This window comes from Protopterus annectens, chromosome 10.part0 (assembly GCF_019279795.1).
Source record: "Protopterus annectens isolate FY-2018-M chromosome 10.part0, PAN1.0, whole genome shotgun sequence".
Taxonomy (NCBI): Eukaryota; Metazoa; Chordata; order Ceratodontiformes; family Protopteridae; genus Protopterus; species Protopterus annectens.
The window spans coordinates 1,467,643,776-1,467,662,374 of NC_056744.1; the positions used below are offsets into that span (position 1 = coordinate 1,467,643,776).

The 18,599-nt window shown below is 42.9% G+C and overlaps 1 protein-coding gene across 1 annotated transcript in view; it reads right to left on the minus strand.

Moving 5' to 3' along the window:
* Positions 1 to 18,599, minus strand: part of LOC122813657 (integrin alpha-X-like) — a 3,682,398-nt gene that overhangs the window by 278,580 nt on the left and 3,385,219 nt on the right. The window contains exon 28 of the mRNA XM_044086096.1: positions 4,914 to 5,006. Coding sequence (XP_043942031.1) covers positions 4,914 to 5,006 — 93 coding nt within the window. The remainder of the gene's footprint in view (positions 1 to 4,913; positions 5,007 to 18,599) is intronic.

Below are 18,599 nucleotides of genomic sequence, written 5' to 3' on the forward strand. Positions count from 1 at the left end.
TTAAGGCCTGAGCTGAAAACATCGGCGAAGAACACTGAAAGGTCGGTACCGAGAGGGTAGTCGGTGCCGGATAAGTTGTCAGAGCCCAAAGAAGAATGGGCATCAAAAAGTCCTTCGATGTCGTAACAGTCTGCATCGACTGAACAGTCGGTGTCGGTAAGGGAGTCTGAACCGAGGAGCCCCTCAGTCCCAATGTGGTATGGGGCACACTACTCGGTGCCGAAGTCGCAGATGGCACTGATGGCCTCGGTGCCGAAGGTCTAGGCACCGAAAGCGCTGGAGCCGAAGAAGTCAAATCCGAACTGGAAAGCTTAGCTTTCTTAGTTCTCTGTTCCTGAGAGTCCCCAGCTGGAGACAAAGGAAGAGACTTTTTTTGTGCATCACTCTTTTTCTTATGGGATCTTGGAGGGGTTGAAGCCTCGGACCCAGAAATAGCCTCTGAAAAGGAAGATTTAAGTAGCCCCGCCAATATTATTCTTCCTTTCAATTAATGTCCTGTTAGAAAAGTTCTTATAAATCCCGCAAGGCGGGTCAACTAAGTGAGGGACACCAAAGCAGTACACACATAGGGAATGTGCATCTGAAGTAGGTAATTTGTGGCCACAATCCACACATCTTTTAAACCCTGGACTACCTTTTTTACCTGCCATGGTTAGAAGGAAAGAAGTAGGAACCAGAAAAATACCAGCAATGGTACAAGAAGTACCTGAAGGTAAAAGTAAAGGGGTTTACCAACGATGGTAAAAAGAAATTACCTCGCAGTAAAAAGGAAAGAAGAGTTGAAAAAAGGTTGTCGCTAAGTGCGATAAGGTAAGAGATAGCTATCTAATGACTTCTTTCTGAGAAAAGCTGTCTTAGAACTTAGGAATGATCAAACAAATTGTACTTATCTCAAAAGAAGTAGCTTGACACGACCAAATGGCGATGCAGCAAACGAAATCTGGGGTAACAGGGAGAGGGGAATTCTGGGTAAGAGTTTAGCTTGAGAGTTTGTGGCTGGCTTGAGCTTGGAAGATGGCCGGCTCGGTTCCGAGGTCGGAACTGACTACCCAGGTGTAAGGAATGAACGAGGATTAACAATATCAGATCATATGTTTCACAGTAGAGTGCAATGAAAAACAATAATATGAGTTGGAGAAATTATGTCAGGAAAAACTCATTAGTCATATTTGTTACATAAATTAGTATGTAATAAATGAAGCCTTAGACAATTCTAATAATGTATTTAGAACAGATATTAGAGATTACATGATTAGAGACAGTGAGGGGAAATTGAATGGTGTCTTAGTATGACAGACGGTGATCATATTATGGTTATAGAAGGAAGAAGGATGGAGAGAAAAGGAGATAAGAAGAGTGCAGGGTAGGGTGTGTCTTCAGGAAGCTCAGATGAGCAGAGAGGAAAGAGAAAGAGCTAGAGGAAATGTCTGTAGAGATGAAGTAGATACGTAAGGTTGCAGGAAAATGAAAGGAGTGAAGTAGGAGGTTGGAGAGGGATGTGAGGTGTGACTTAGGTTGAAGGGTGTGAGAAAAGTACATTACGTTCAGCCAGGATGTCAGTTAGTAACAATATGCAGACTCTTACTCACACATAGCACAAATATCTACAGGCAATTTCAAGAACAAAATCTATGTACATTATCCAATTTCAAGAACAAAATCTATGTATATTATCCGCATGATGTGGAATGGCTCTGGTACACCCAGCAAAATCTCATACATGAAACAGAAGCATATTCCACAAAGAAAGCCATAACTATGAATAACTACAGGCCGTATTGAAGAGTTCAGGTTAAAACAGACAGAATGCTGATTTGGGGGTCCTCGTAAAGCTGCAGCACTGAATCTAGGGATTCTCCTCTTGGATTTATAAACAAAAAAAAAAAACTATGGACTCTGGATTCTCCAGTTAAATAGATGACATGAGACGCATCATAGGGAACCAGTGTCACTTTCCACTTTTTATTTTGTATTGTCCATATACATTTCCTTTAGGGGAAGCGTTATTTTACTGTACTTGTTGTTGTACCAAGATCCCAACAGTGTAATTCAGTTCAAAATGTAATCCCAGGTCATAATATAAACTCCTGGTACTGGCAACAACTAATAGCAACACTACAAAATGCAGTGCTTCATTGTTAAAAATTAATGTGGATGCTTCCTCTCATGGAATACTGACCTAATACATTTGAGAACAATTAGTACTGTGCATGTCAGTCTTCCGGATTAGATGGAGCATGTAGTCATGTCTGCACTTTATACACACACATAGAATTGATCAGGTGCTGGGTGACGGCAACATTTGCATTTTGTGACATCCTGATATACCATAAATCCTGGCACTGAGTGATAAATAACATAAAAAAATGCTGCTTAACAAATCTCTATTTACTGTCTTGCAACATTTCAAAATCATATTGAGATTACTTTTCAAAATTCTGCAGAAAGTGATACTTTTTTGTTCTCTCCCTGGAAACAAGAAGACCTTTCTGCAATGCAGGAAACCAAGAAACATAAGCCAACACTTATGGAGAATTTCTTTAATGCAAAATATTGTTGTAAATGCATTCAACTTAGAAGGGGGAAAATCAAAGACCTTACTCACATTCTGAACCCATTGTGACCCTATAGCATGAGGGATGACGGAATAAAGATCTTTCACATCTATGGTTAAAAAAATTTTCTTTGTAAAAGGTACATCACCCATTTTATTGAGGAAATCCCAAGAATCTTTAGAGATCTGGGGTAAAAGATCTAAGCCATGTTTAAGCATGATGTCCCAATACTTGGCTACAAAATGTGTCTTTGACCTAGTAGCATCCACAATGGGGTGTAAAGGAGGACTGAAAACAGATTTGTGGTTCTTAGGAATACCAAAAATACTGGGTAAAATGGGTCTATCGTTAACCACAAACACAAATTCATATTTAGTCGTTTGCCCTTGTAATAGCATATCATTCAACAAAAAATCAATCTTACTATAAGAAATATTGTCATTCAATGAAACTTCCTCGTAGGTGTCCTCCATGAGCAGGTCATTCATATGGTTGGAATAATCAGTTTTCCCCATAATAACCAGCCCAAACTCTTTGTCCAGTTTCATAGTTCTCAGACATGTATTTCCACTGATTTCATTAAATAATCTATGTTCACTTTCCATGATATTGCAGAATTTAACAATACTAGACTGAGGTAAAAGATGTCTAATATCCAATTTGCATACTTTCTCAAAAATCTGTAATGGATGATGAATAGTGGGATAGAAGGCATTAGGTATACATAAACAAACAGAAGATGTAAAACAATTGTTAGAATTAAACCATAGTCCCAATTTCAATTTCGTAATGTATAATTTCAGATTGACTATTACATCAGAAATACTATCTCTTTTAGCTAGTACATAAGTTGTATCTTTAGCAAGAATGTCAGCAGGGACTTGTCAAATCGTTCCAAGGTGTAATTGTAAATTTTGAAGTCCTTCAAACTATTACAAATAATTTACATTGGATCAACACTAGCAGGTACAGGTCTCAAGGATGCCATTAATTCCATTTCTTGTTGTTCCTTTTCTTCAGTCTTGGTCCCTGTTTCAACTGGAGTTCCTATTCAATATACTCTCTGATCTCCTCAGTGGCATGCGGACTAAATGGGCAGGACCACTGTGATAGGAAACTTCAGAAGCTGGAGCTTGTGAAGCAATGTCGAACTGCCTCCCAGCTGAAGGTTCCTTGATCATTCTATTGGGCCCAATTGAAGGTGGTGCCGGATAGGTCCTCCATCTAGCGTAATCCTCGGCATCTGTATTCAGTTTGGACTACTTCTGTTTCAAAATCAAATCACATGATTTATCAATATCCCGAAATATGGTGTAATATTTGGCAGAATGACCATCAAATAATAAGTCACTGCAAATGGTTTGATTCAGGGTATTGATGTCTTGTAATACAGTGTTCATCTGGAAAGTGTTATACTTTATTAATAACCCCATCATCTCACAACCTGTTCAAACAGTTTTAAAAGCTCAGAATGCAATCCCAAACCTTTTAGTAATCTATTTGGGATCTTATTAATTCTCAGACCTTTAGGGACTCAGTTAGTCTCAATGCATTTTGATAAATATGCATTTTCTTGCTGTAGTTTCTTAAATTTGAAAAGTATTTTTTCAAACTCCGTTGACTGTTAATGCACAGTATCAGGTGTATCTCTGATTTTTACAATTCCAAAATCAGATCTCTTCCCAATCCACTTATCCAGATGTAAGCCATTGTGAATGGTATTGATTCCTCCAAAAGCTGTTCCACTGATAGACACAGGATTAAAAAAAATTAATTATGTTGAGAAGCTGCGAGTTGTTGGCTACTCTGTTGAAGCAATACAGTTAAGTTTCCCCAAGGACGGGGTTGCAGACCTGTCCATCCGGGGTGATGTGGTTCTTGGTTTCCTGCACTGCAGCAAGGTCTATTTGTTTCTTGGTCTGTTCATCCTTGTGCATGGATTTTTTGGTTTTTCAGGTTGTCGTGCCATCTTTTGGTTCTAGCAGTGTACAACCCCACCAAATCATCCCAAATGGATGGGACTGCAACCCATCCTTGGTAGAACTTACTATTAAATGTTTCACATCTGATTAATATTTTATTTCACATCTGATAAGTAACTCTAAGCCAGTGCTATATTTTCACAATTAAAAAAGGTAAAAAGGTAATGAGAGAATGCTGAAAGACATACATTTGCATTATGTGATCAGCGTGTTTTTCCTTTTCCACCACTTTTCTTTAATTCACAATTTTCTTTTATTTAATCTAACATTTGCTCTACAGTTTACCACTGATTTAATGTGAAGAAGCATGTGAGTTAGACTTCATATACAGTCTCAGCGTTAGCTTTAAGTACAGTAATATAAAAACTAAAAATACCTTTGCTTCATGGAAATTTTCATCCTTCTGGAAGTATTTCTCCTTATTGTAGTGCAGCTTTGCAGTACTGTAGAATTCAAAATTTTCCAGACTCTAAATGAAAATACAGAAGCCAATATAGAAATCAGTAAAAAAGTTCAATGGGGCAGATTTATACAGTTATAAAGGTCCATGATGTTGAATAAATACTATTATAAACATATATCCTTTCGCTGAAAAGTACAATAATGTGACTTTCAAGCTGCTTTATAATGCATTCCAGAGGCAGCTGCTGTATTAAAAGCTTACAGTATACATGTTCGAGTTTCAAGTCCCTGAGAATTAAACTTGGTAAGCCCAACATCTTAGGAAATCATCACTATGAAAAACTAAATCAAAGTGTTAACCTTTTGCATGATAGGCAATACCTGAAAATGTATGCCGGATCCATGGATGCCCAAATGAAGTAAGGGGAAATCTCCAAAAAGAAAGGAAGCACTGCTGGCATGCAATCAGAAAACATGCCAGCAATGATTTCCTATGGGAAGCAATGATCAGGAAGTCTAAATTCTCCAAGTTGTGGTTGGTCAGTTGGACCATCAGGACATTATAAACTGAGAGGTAAGTTAATACCCTATTAAGGAATTCTGTATTTGAAATGCATCTATTTCTATATTCTAGCTCATGACAGCAACGGAGTACACTTGCATCAGTAAACTTATCATAACAGTAGATGTTTGAATGATCACAGCTGCAGTAGGCTTAGAAAATTGGGTTATATCCTGCCAAGGATATAACAGCTGGCCATCTTCCAAAGCTTCAGGGAACTTTCCTTGAGCCCAACCAGTCATTCAACTCAAGCTGAGCTAACTAAAAAGACAGGTTTGGGCTTCACGCCTTTCAGAGCTTTCATGCCAATAGACAGAGTGGCTAAGCCCCAATAAGAACAACAAAAGAGTAAATGTCCAAAACATGGCATCCATGACACACAAAAAAACAAGAGGAATGGAGGGGGAGGCTACTGTAGCAGTGATCTTTTCAACATCTACTGTTCTGTTAAGTTTAAACAGCTGAACTATGTTCATCATATTGATCACTACTGCAGTAGCCTTAGCTATGCGACAGATTACCCTAGCTTACTGTATTTGGGAGGTAGAAGCAGAAGCCCCTGAAGAGTGCTGACAGTTGACCTGTGCCTGGCCTTCAGAGCATTCTCGGACCATGTTCAAATGGAAATGCTGCACATCTGCAAATCAAATGGGACAAGAGTAACTCACTCCATGGATATCAACCTAGCCTGTGACATTAACAGGACATGTTGGAGAAACAGATACATTTCCCAGCGATTGCCACTCTTCTGGAATAAGCTCCCACTCCATGAGAAACAGCTCCTCAATGACCCTATTCAAGTACAACCTTGACATCTGGACGGGTGACTGCAAATTCATCCCAGGGTTGGCACCTATGTCCCTCATGGACACATGGACAAGGGCAGTTGGTGTTGATCACAGAATCACTCTAACAATGACCGTCTAACTATGATCAATAAGGGTACTTGGGTTTTTACACTGCTAGGCTTGTAAAGGCCCTAGGACCATTAGCCTAGTAACCTCCTATAAACCTATAACAACGGTCCTAAGAAAGCCTGATCTAGATCTAGAGAAGGAATCAAGCTTGTAATGCCTTGAAAATGTATGTACAGGTGACCAAGTTGTTGTTTCTAGAATACTTCTAGAGTCTAAGTCTTTTCAAAAACTCAAGGATGAAGCCAAGGCCCTGACAGAGTGGGCCTAGACCATGCCGGGAAGAGTTTTATTCTGAGGAGTACCACAAAAGGTAATCACCTTAGACAACCATTTGGAAACAGTCTGTTTAGACACATGTTATTCCTTCTTCTTACCTTCAATAGAAATTAATAAAATGATCCAAAGATCTGAAAGATTTAGTTAACTCAAGATAGTATCGGAGTTGTCTGGGAACATCCAAGGTATGGAGTATCATTTTTCCCTCACTTTTAGGTTCAGGAAAGAAAATGGGGAGATGGACAGTTTGCTTAATGTAAACTCTAATACCACTTTATGTATAAAAGAAGAATTAGTTCTCAAATAAACTCTGTCTCTGTGGAAAATGAAATAGTATTGACTCACTATAAAAGCTTGCAACTCAGATACCCTTCATGCAGAGGTCAGAGCTGTCAGTAAAGCAGTTTTCCATGTTATTAACCTCAAGTCAGACAGATTAGCTGCTTCAAAGGGAGCACAATGTAGTTTCTCTAACATAAAATTAAGGTCACAAGGAGGGACCACCGATTTTCTTGGAGGCTTCTTATGCAATAGCCCTTTCAAAATATTTTGCCTTAAGAATGCATTGAAAAAGCAGGATTCACAGGCAGACATGCTGACATGGCCGATAAATGAGCCTTGACTGGAAATGAGAAAGGTCATAGGATAGGAACTCTCATGAATATTGTAAAACCAAAAAACAAATAGCCCTGAATGGGTGCTAGTTATATTGTTGCTAGTAACTAGAAAACCTTTTCCATTAGTTGATGTATGATCTTCTAGTAGCAGGCTTTCTTGCCTCCACTAGAACCTGCTGCATATCTTAAGTAAGCAGGGGCCTAATGGGAATTAAGGCTCTATCATCCAAGCAATCAGCTTAATTGGGATCTTGTTCTTGTTTGAGTAGATCCAGTCTGTGAGGAAGCCTGTGATAATTGCCACTGGCTATTTACAAAATAAGGTAGAATCACAGTTGCTGGGGTCAGAATGGAGTCACCACGATGATCTTGGGTAATTCCTTCTGAATCTTCAGAAGTACAATGGGTATCAGTGGAAAGGGAGTAAAAGCATACAGGAACATTCCTGTCCAAGAAAAAGAAAAGAAAACAAAAGGCATCTGTCTTCCTGACCTTCTTGCACAGACTCCTGGAGAAGATTCTTGCTAGCTCATTGTTTAGAGAAAAGACAAACAGGTCTTCCTGAGGAACTCTTCAAATCTTGGAAGACCACTGATCTAATTTCTATTTGTGAGTATCTGCTCTTGTCCTGTTTAGCTTGTTTGCCACATGGTTTTGCTGTGACAGAATGTAGGATGCTTGTAGAATGACGCTGTGCTATGAAGCTATATCCCAAGCTAACATGGCTAGTCTTGCAAAAGGGGTATGACCTCGTTCCCCCCTAGCTTGTTGATGTACCACATGACTGTGGTATTGTCTCTTACAACCTGAAGAGCTCACAGGGTCACAGATGATTCAGAGAGTTGAGTGCCCTGATCAGAGCAAGCAGCTCTTTTACATTTATGTGCTTATATCTGTCCTTGATGTTCCACCCACCTTGCATTTATAACCTTCCTGAAACTTCTCCCCAAGCAAAGACTGAGGTATCCATTTTGACTGACTGCTTTGAAGCATGGAGTGGAGCAGTGGAAACCTGAATTTAGGGAAATTTGCTGTCTCCACTAAGTGATCTCTCTTCCGACAATCCTCAGCATGGCTATTTAAAAAGACAAAGGATGCTGGTGCTGGGATCAAACAGACTTCACATACCATTGCATCTTTCTCATGTGGAGTCTTACTAGGCAGTATCATAAGAATTATAGATGCCATGCGACCCAAAATCCTAAGGTATTTCCTCATAGTGACTGACATCGGAGTGGAAAACTCTAGAAAAAGATCCTGATGTAAATCTATTTTTCCTGTGGAAGAAGAGCTATTTAAACTGAGATGTCTAGAACCCCGGGATCACAGTTCTGAATAATGGAGTCAAAAAGGACTTGTTAATGTTTTCGTGGAATCTTAACTTGTTTGTGCATGAGATTCTTGGTACCTTGAAAAAGACTCTGCAAAGATATGCAAGTTGTCTAAATATGGAAAAAAGTGGATACCCTGTAGCCTGCAATGAGCTACAACTGAAACTAGACACTTTGTAAACATTCACTGTGCAGAGGATAGTCGAAAGAGTAGGACAGAAAACTGATAATGTGATTCAGACACACAGAATCTTATGTAATGCCTGAAGTCTGGATGAGTAGGAATGATATGATAATAATCCTTTAAGTCTAGTGTTACCAGAAAACTTGAAATATGAAGAAAAGGTAATAGGTTGTGAAGTGACATCATTTTGAACTTGGGCACTATTACAAACAGGCTTACAAAAGAAAGATCTAAAAGTGGTCTACAAGCATTTTCTTTCTTTCTTTGGCACTAAAATATCCTTCAGTAAAAACTGTTCCTAACCTGGGAAGGAGGAACTGTTTCTATCACTCTCTGGAATAGCATTTACAGAAGTACAAGGAGAAATAAGAGTCTGGTCTGGTGGATGAGGAATTAATCCCCTGGAAAGGAGGGATTTCCTGCAACTGCCATCTGTAACCTTGATGAATAATCTGTCACAGTGAAATATGGAAATTCAGACTCTCTGGGATGGAAAAGGGGCTGCCAGGGTAGGAGTGGGGGACCACAGTCCCTTGAACAGTCATTCTGACTTGGACTGTCCTTGGTTTTGGGGGGGAATTGTCCTCAATTCTTTTTGGAACGTCCCTTCCATTTTTTCTGAAATGTTTGTTTACCAGCATTCTGGGATTGCTTATTTATTTTTTTGCCAAAATTGGATGAGGGATTAGAAAATCCCTTAGAATTTTGGAAAAAAATGGTTGAAAAATCTTAGAGATCTATGTATCAACTTAAGCATTTCATCAGACATTTTGCTAAGCTCTGCAGCAGAGAAACCAAAAACTAAATTTCTAACAAAAGGAGAATTCACATCATCTTAGAGGTTCTGAGAACACAGCCAAACTCTTCAAAATGGTACCAATGCCATAGCCCTGGAAAAAGTGTCAACTGAGTCATACACACACTGCAAGCAATGAATAGTGACTTGTATAATGGAAGAAACTAAATTATTTAAAACAGACTTTTTTTTCACAAGAGGAAACTGACAAAACATTCCTCATACTTTCACAATTACAATACATTTTAACAGAGAAGCCTGGCTATTCAAAATTCTGAAAATCAAAGTTGCAGAAGTAAACACTTTCCCTCCATACTTTTCAATAACATTCTCACCATTATCAGAAAAAATAGGATTGCAATTAAGTACATGTTTAGCAGGAGTAGGATTATTTAAAGCTGTTAGGTCAGGTTTGGAAAGGGTGTATGAAAACTTATAACATCATATTTGCCCTTTTAGGGGAAGCAGGATGACTATCAGGAAAATTACAGGCAGTGACATACACTTCCTCCAGAGCTGGCAGAACTGGGGGAATGGGGTGAAGTTTCTGGAAATTTATTATGCAACAGCTAATAATATTTTTCTGAGGGACTCTCACACTGAAAAAACTGGCATATTCTGGAAACAGTCGCAGGAAAAGAGAACCCCCCACAAGAAGAATCAGAAACTGAGCTCTCTTCTGAGTCTGAATAAAAAAAAAACTGAGGAGAAAACTCTGTATCTGTCCCCTCATCTTCCTGTCCAGATTTAGAATCTTGAATCTCTTCAGGAAAAGAGATATCCCTCTTTCTTTTACCAGAAACCATCTTTTAAAAAGGATCAAAAACCTGAATTAAACCCTGAGCCAGACCCTGTACACTGCTTCTGTCTAAGGAAATCTGAGGATGAGCAGATACATGTTTAGTTTTCTGTTTCTTTATGACAAGACAATTAGGGCCAACAGTGTTATTAATAGCAGCACCAGCTTCCTCAGGGATTTGCACATCATTCTGACTTATTCTGAGGGGACTCAACAGCCAGTCACCCAATTGTGGCTGAGGTAAACTGCTAGCCTGCTGCAGTGAAAGAGGCTGTCTACTTAACTTTATCTTTTTGTAGCTGGAAGAAGACAAGCTGTGGTACCAGTAGTTTGAGCCATGGTCAGGCCAAAAATCATGCCTCCAGCCCAGGGAAAGCAAGAAGTAAAAGCCTGTAAAATGAAAAGTCTTGAAAAGTCACTTTTGTCACACAGTCTGTGATTCTTGGTAGTCACACCAACAATGTAGCTTTAAGGATTCTAAATGAGTTTTTAGTAAAACATTATGTAACATCCTGCTCTGGACAGTATACCCAGATCTCTTCTGACACATCTCATATCTACATATGCTGTCTAACCACATAACTGCTGCTCTGTCATCTCCTGAACTATGGGCTTCTATGGACTATGAACATCAAAAGCTTTCAGAGCTCACCTTATGAGCAAGAACTGCAGACTAACATTTCCCAACATACCTTCGGTGAAATGATAAATAAAATACCTTCATAAATCTTTTTTTTTTTTTTATTTAAACTATTCAATGAAAATAAAAATGAGTTTGGACAAGGTGATAAAGGATTATGAAGGAAATGAACCTCCAGTCAGATCTATTAGTTTCAACAAAATAAAAGGTTAAATAATAAACAAGAATATTTGACCGTTTTAGATAATCTCACTTTGTACAGTCTTCACAAGCAGCTTTCTGCTTTCTAATCTAACTGCTAAAAGCTCCCATAGGCATTTAAAGAATACAACCCCAATACATAAGTGTACAAACTGCAAGAATGACATAGCAAGGCTATACTTTTCCCCATATAATACCTTAAACCTCCTGTAATGGAAACCATGGAATATATGTAAATGACCACTTAAGGACATACCAGTGTCTCACCTACACAAACAGAAATTAGAAGTTATGAACTCACCATAACGTTCCATCTGAGTAGGTAGTTCATTTGTCTGCAACCTGTGGGTTACGGATCCGATATCGGATCCGAGCCGGCAACTTGTTTCAAGCGAATGGATCCGAGCTCCTAGCTCCTCCCTTCACCCATAATCCCCTGCTAAACCTCCATGACCTCAGATCGAGTTTGCCCCTCAATATATATCCAACAAAAGGATATCTAACTACTAATAGATCCGAAGAAGGCCAGGGGGAAGGAGGGGGGGATGGTTACAGACAAATGAACTACCTACTCAGATGGAACGTTATGGTGAGTACATAACTTCTAAATCTGAAGTAGGATGTTCATTTGTCAGCAACCTGTGGGACAGAGTCCCCAGCTACCTGCACCTTGGGTGGCCATCATGGAAGGATATTACGAAGCATCGCAGAGCCAAAGGATGCTCTCCCTCTAGAAAGCACGTCTAGTTTGTAGTGGTTAATAAAGGTATGAGATGAAGCCCAAGTGGCTGCAGAACAAATATCATCCAATGGAACTCTAGACTTGAAGGCCGCAGAGGTAGAAATGGAGCGGGTGGAATGAGCACAAACTCCTTCTGGTGCGGGTCTACCCGAGGCTTGATACACCAGTAGGATACATTGAGAAATCCAGCGAGATAAAGATACTTTAGAGATAGCTTTCCCCAAGTTAAATTTGGCAAAGGAAATGAACAGCTGGTTGGATTGTCTATGGCCAGCTGTCCTATGAGTATAAAAGCGAAGCTGCCTATGAACATCTAATGAGTGCAGCTTGTACTCTCCCTTATTCTGATATTTAGGGAAGAAAACCGGTAAATGTATGGATTGATTTATGTTGGTTTCTGATGCTATCTTGGGAAGAAAGAAGGGATTGATCCTGAGGTACACTCTATCTGGGTGAAAGATCAGGTAAGGAGGCTTCACAGAGAGAGCTTGAAGCTCCGACACTCTTTTCGCTGAAGTGATGGCTACAAGGAATGCTGTTTTCCATGACAAGAATTTGAGATCTACTGAAGCAGCGGGTTCAAAGGGTGGAGCAGTCAAGGCTTGAAGAACTAATGTAAGATCCCAGGGAGGCACAGCTTCCTTTACAGGGGGTCTAAGTAAAAAGGTGCCCTTGAGAAAGGTTTAACACAACTTAGCCGACATCAAAGGCCCTGTATCATGTCCCAAATGGTAATGTGATATGGCTGCCAATTGCACTTTGACAGTTGAACAACTAGCGCCTTCCTGAAAGAGTCCAGTTAGGAAGTCTAATATGGATGGAAGAGGAGCCGTAAAGGGATCTAGATCGTGATGCTCCACCCAGATGGAAAAACGTTTCCATTTACTGTGGTACACTTTCCTGGTGGAGGGCTTATGCGCTGCCACGAGGATGGCTTTGACTGGAGAAGAGATACCGGGAGTCCTAACTAGGAGTGGAACTGGAGCAACCAAGCTATCAGTTTCAGATTGTCCAGGTTTGGAGTTGGTAAGTTCGACGGATGGGAGATGAGATCCGGAGTGGGATCTAGAATCCAAGGGTGATTCACAAGGTGAGACCACAGGTAAGGGAACCAAATTTGCCGAGGCCAGAATGGGGCAATGAGGATCATCTTGCTCCCCAACCGTGAGGCTTTCTGTAAGAGTTGTATCATTAGTGGTAGAGGAGGATAGGCATAGAGTAGACCGGGTGGCCAAGCATGCACCAGAGCGTCTCTTGGAGTTTCCCCTGGAGGGGGGATTAGAGTTAAGAAATTGCCGCATTTGGTGTTTGATGGAGATGCAAAAAGATTGCAGCAGGGTTGCCCCCATGTTGCGAATATCTGCTTTGCTACTAGTGGATTGAGAGACCACTCATACGGGGTAAGAAGGGTGTGGCTGAGCTTGTCCGCTAGAATGTTGGTCCTCCACGGAATGTGCGTTGCAATCAGAAAGAGGTTGGAGGAGATCGCCCATTCCCACACTCTCATGGCTTCGCGGCATAGAGGGTAAGATCTGGTTCCCCCCTGTTTGTTGATGTACCAGACCACCGACATGTTGTCCGACTGAATTGTAATCGTTCCTGTGGGGAGGAGGCGCTGAAGTGCTTGCAACGCCAACAGCACCGCTCTCATCTCCAGAACGTTGATATGCAGGGAGGTCTCTGTATCGTTCCACGTGCCTTGGACTGTCCTGCCTGAATAATGCCCCCCCCCCCACCCGAGGCGGGAAGCGTCCGTGGTCACCGTGGTGAGAGGGAGAGAGATGCAGAAGGGACGGCCCATATGGAAGTTCGAGGCTTGCAGCCACCATAGTAGCGCCCTCCTGCAAGCCTTGCTGATAGCAATGGGATGGTGGAGAGGAAGGGATAGAAAGGACCATTGCACTAGCAGAGTCCATTGCAGTACCCGCATGTTCAAACGGGCGCATGGAAGGAGCGTAATCACTGCCGCCATGGAGCCTAGTGCCCTCAGGACCAATTCCGCTGGTGAAGCCTCTGATTGGAGGATAGCCCACACATGAAGTTGTAAATTCTGGATACTCTCGGAAGTTAGGAAGGCTCGCAAATCTCTGGTGTCTATTCTGGCACCTATGAATTCTATGACCTGCGTTGGAGCCAGTAGAGATTTGTCGACATTGATAGTAATGCCTAACTGTGGGGCTAGATGGAGAAAGAAGTCTCTGGCTCAGCAAAGTAGATGTCTTGTTGGTGCGGTCAGGAGCCAGTCATCCAGGTACGGAAAGACCTGTATTCCCTGGAGTCTCAGGTGGGCCGCAATCACTGCTAATACCGTGGTGAACACCCTGGGGGCTGTGGTGAGGCCAAAGGGAAGGACCCTGAAATGGTAGTGACTGGCCCCCAGCCGGAAGCGAAGGAACCTCCTGGATCGTTTGTCCATTAAAATGTGGTAGTACGCATCCTTGAGGTCTATGGAGCACATTCAATCGTTCTCCCTCAAAAGGGGGAGAATAGATTGAAGAGTGACCATCCGGAATTTTTCCTTGTTTACTGACAGGTTCAAGCGGGAAAGGTCTAGGATCGGTCTCAAGTCCCCCGTCTTTTTTGGCACCAAAAAGAACCTGGAATAGAACCCTAATATGAGCTGGTCTTGGGGGACGGGCTGGATGGCTCTTTTTCTTAGCAGCTACTGAATTTCTGCAGCTGCGGCCTCCCTCTGATCGGGTGGTACATCGGGGAGGTTCTTGGACTTGGGGACATGGAGTAGTGGTATTTTGTACCCTCTGGATATAATGCGAAGCACCCAGCGGTCTGTTGTGATGGACTCCCATGTCGCTAGGTGTTCTGAGAAGCACCCCCCGACTGCCTCCAGAGTGGAGCAGCCGGGCAACCCCTCAGGGCTGCTGCGCGGGCCGCTCAGAGAAAGGTTCTCTGGACCCAAAGTTTCTCGGAGCCCCTCTGCCACGGTAGGACTGGTTGTCCGGAGCTGGTTGGGAATGTTGTGATTTTCGGAACCACATCTTCTTCTGACCCTTTTGGTTCCTCGAAAAGGACCGCTGGGGAGCAAAGAAGCGGACTCCGACGGCAGACAACATCTTCCCGTCCTTCTCGCTCTGGACAAGTGTCTCGCGAACTGTTTTGCCAAACAGGGCAGAACCATTGAAAGGGGTGTTTGCGAAGGACACTTTAAAGGGCTCTGCAAAATCGCAATGACGGAGCCAGGCCTGACGTCACATGACTAGGCCTGCTCTGCTAGCCCTAGCGGCTCCCTCTGTGGCGTGGGACAATAGCCGCATAGAGGTGTTTGAAATTGATCTCAGAGTGGCCATTCGGGTGGAGTACAATTGTTTGTCATCCTCCGACATGGACTCAGGGGGGGATGCAGCGTATTCTTTGATAAGATCCCGCTGCATCCTGATGACATGTGCCATATAGTTCAGAGACTTACCGAGAAGGACGATGAACTGAAGACTCACTTCCCTAAGCGGTCCATCAAATGGGACTCTTTGCTCGGTGGATGGACTGAGGGGCTCTCCTGAGCCAATTCCCTCTTCGTGGCTGCCGCCGTCAACATGGCATCTACGGGGGGGCCCTTACTCCAATGTGATCGGTCTGAGGGGGGGCTAAGAATCCTATCCGGTATTGGCTCCACGGTGTCCGGATCCTTCCACGCCCTGGTGGTAATGAGGTCCACAAGGGGGTCGGCCGGAGGGGACACACAAGAGGTAGACGGGCCTGCCTCGAATGCCTCCAGAAACACGGACTCGTCAGAGGAAGACTTGGGGGCAGACCACCCACCTCTGATCCTCAGCATCTCCATGATGTCTCCAAAGGAGACATCCTCAGGGGGCGATCTTGGGGAGCCTTCCCCTTCCTCCAAGTCCGTGTCCTCGGTTAAGGACTCAGGGGAGTCCATGTGCCTCCTTTTGCACTTATGCTTACGGGGAATTTCCTTGGGGGGACTGTCTGAGGAGGCCTCGCCAGCAACATCTTGTTCCAATGGAACCATCTGTGACATCCAAGCAGGCTGTCCCTTTGGCCGGGTGATGGAAGCCTGGCCCAGCAGAGAGGGAGTGCAGGGAGGAGCCAATGCAAGGACCAGGGGTCCGGATGCTCTCAACAGAGCCCTCTCCACAACATCGAAGGCTGAGGGAGAGCCACTCTCTGATGGATCCAAAAGTCGGCTCCCACTCGGATCCGATGAAGGGATCGGAGCCGGCGCCGAGACCGTCAGATCCGAGGGACCAGTGGGCTCCGACCTGGACGGAGCCGAAGGCACACTGAATCCCCCGGATCCGAAGCTCGGACCACGGCTCTGAGAGGTGGTATCCGACATGCTCAAGGGCAGGGTCAGATCCGAAGTACCAAGTACTGTCGGTGCCGACCCACCCCCGGCTCCAACGCTGCTCGGCTCCGAATGCTCTGAACCCAGATAGCAGGTTGGAGAAGGAGCAATAGGGTGGAAAAAAGGTGTCGAGCCCCCTGGGGGAGGCAAGAGCACTCCCATCTGCAGCTGGGCCTGGATGAATCTTCGCATCATCCGGTCCAAGTCTGCATCGAATAAACTAAAAGTAGATCTCGAAGAGGCCACCAAGGCAGGCCTGGAATGCCACCTCGATGACCTTGACAGAGATCGGGTCTCCTCCTCCTCGGGCCCCGGGGAGAAACAAGGGGATCGGAGCCAAGGAGGAGGAGACCTAGAAGCAGTGGAGGGAGAAGCCTGCTTAGCTGGCGGGGCCGAAACGGAGGTCTCGGCCCGCCGCTTGTGGTGCTTCTCCCTCCGTTTCTCCCTCCTGGCCTCCCTGTCCTCCGACACTTTAGCGGGAGTTTGAGTCCCGGATGGAGGCAGGGGGGCAGGAGTGGCAGCGACCACAGACTGTGGTGGAGCCACGGGAGCAGCAGAGGTAGCGGAGGCTGAAGCCGAGTCCGGGGGTAAAAGTCCCGCAAGGACCAGCTTCAACCTCCGCTCTTTCAGTGCCCTGGGGTTGAACGCTGCACAGATGGTACAGCCTGATGTAAGGTGTTCAACCCCAAGGCACCGAACGCACCGAGTGTGGCCATCAGCCAGGGAGAGCTTATGGCCACACTCAATACATTTGGAAAATATGGCCTTTGGGGACTCAGCCATTTTTTTTTAAAGAAAAAAACAACTACACACACACACAGGCCCCAGAAAGAAACACAACACACACTCACAGACTAACGACCAGCGAAGGGAGGGGGAACTAATTAAAGAACAAATAATAAGGGAGCCTAACACTTATACACTTTTTCTTAATTAATTTAACTAAAAAAGAAAATTTCTGACAGGAAAAGTACAGATAAAAGTAGTAAAATTCCACTTAGCTGACGAGCTCAAAAGGATCCAGCCATCCACAAGCGCGGCAAACTAGATCTGAGGTCATGGAGGGTTAGCAGGGGATTGTGGGTGAAGGGAGGAGCTAGGAGCTCGGATCCATTAGCTTGAAACAAGTTGCCGGCTCGGATCCGATATCGGATCCATAACCCACAGGTTGCTGACAAATGAACATCCTACTTCAGATCTATAGATTAATGAAGCATTAATGGCATTTTCTTTTATTGGATGTGTTTTATTTCTAGCCTGTTAATCAAGTAACCATAAAAAAGTTCTTTTTAAACACCTTTGTTAAATTATTACTTAACACATAGGTAATAACAGAAAAGAAAACAAGCCATTTTAACATTTTCAATTTAAATACAATATGGATCACATACATTTTCTTTCCTACTATCAGTCCAACATTACAAAAAAAATTTGTAAATTCCTGCCTTCCCTTAAACCTCACTTCTCTTCTTCCAGAATATTATGTGTGTATTGTTCCCACAATTTGCATTTATTTCTATGTAATTTGCTCCTTCCCCTTTCTAAAGATACCTCTTCCAGTTCTTTTACCTCTTATAATATTCAATACCTCAAATATAGCTGGTGTAGACTTTGATTTCTATTTTCTAGTAATTGCTTTTTTTAACAGCCAACAGAATTAAATTTAATAAGGCACATCATTGCTGGTGCCTTCCTGTATTCTGACAGAGAGCTATTCAAGCTATCTGGAGATATACAGAGCTATTCAAACTATCTGGAGATATACAGAGCTAAGTATATTTTTTCTGGCACTTCAGAGTTGTGTACTGTTAATTGTTGCTTGACTAATTTTATATAATTGCTGGCTGACTTTAGAGTTGTGCACTGTTATTTTTGCTTCACTGTATAGTTTTTCAGATCTCTGCTGAAAGTGTTCCCCTACCCACTCTCCCTATTCCTGTGTTGTTGTTTATATTTGGTGGCTTTTGCAGTTGCCCACCCACACTGCAGATTTGATCTGGGACACTCCCTCCAGTCCCATCTCTTTACCTCATTCTACCTAATAAAATCATTCTGCACTTGTTTTTAGTCATTTTTAATTTAACTGCATTTTTTAAACTGTGTTTGGTCTAATACTGTTACATAATCAAGTGTGCTAGTTTGCACTGCATTTAAATTGTTTTTACTGCGGCTAGCTACTTTTGTGTAAGGAAAAAAAATCTAAGTCTGTTTCCTACCTTTCCTGTAATTAGTGTAGCCCAGATTCAGAGTCCCGTTGTCCTAACCTACTGTAAA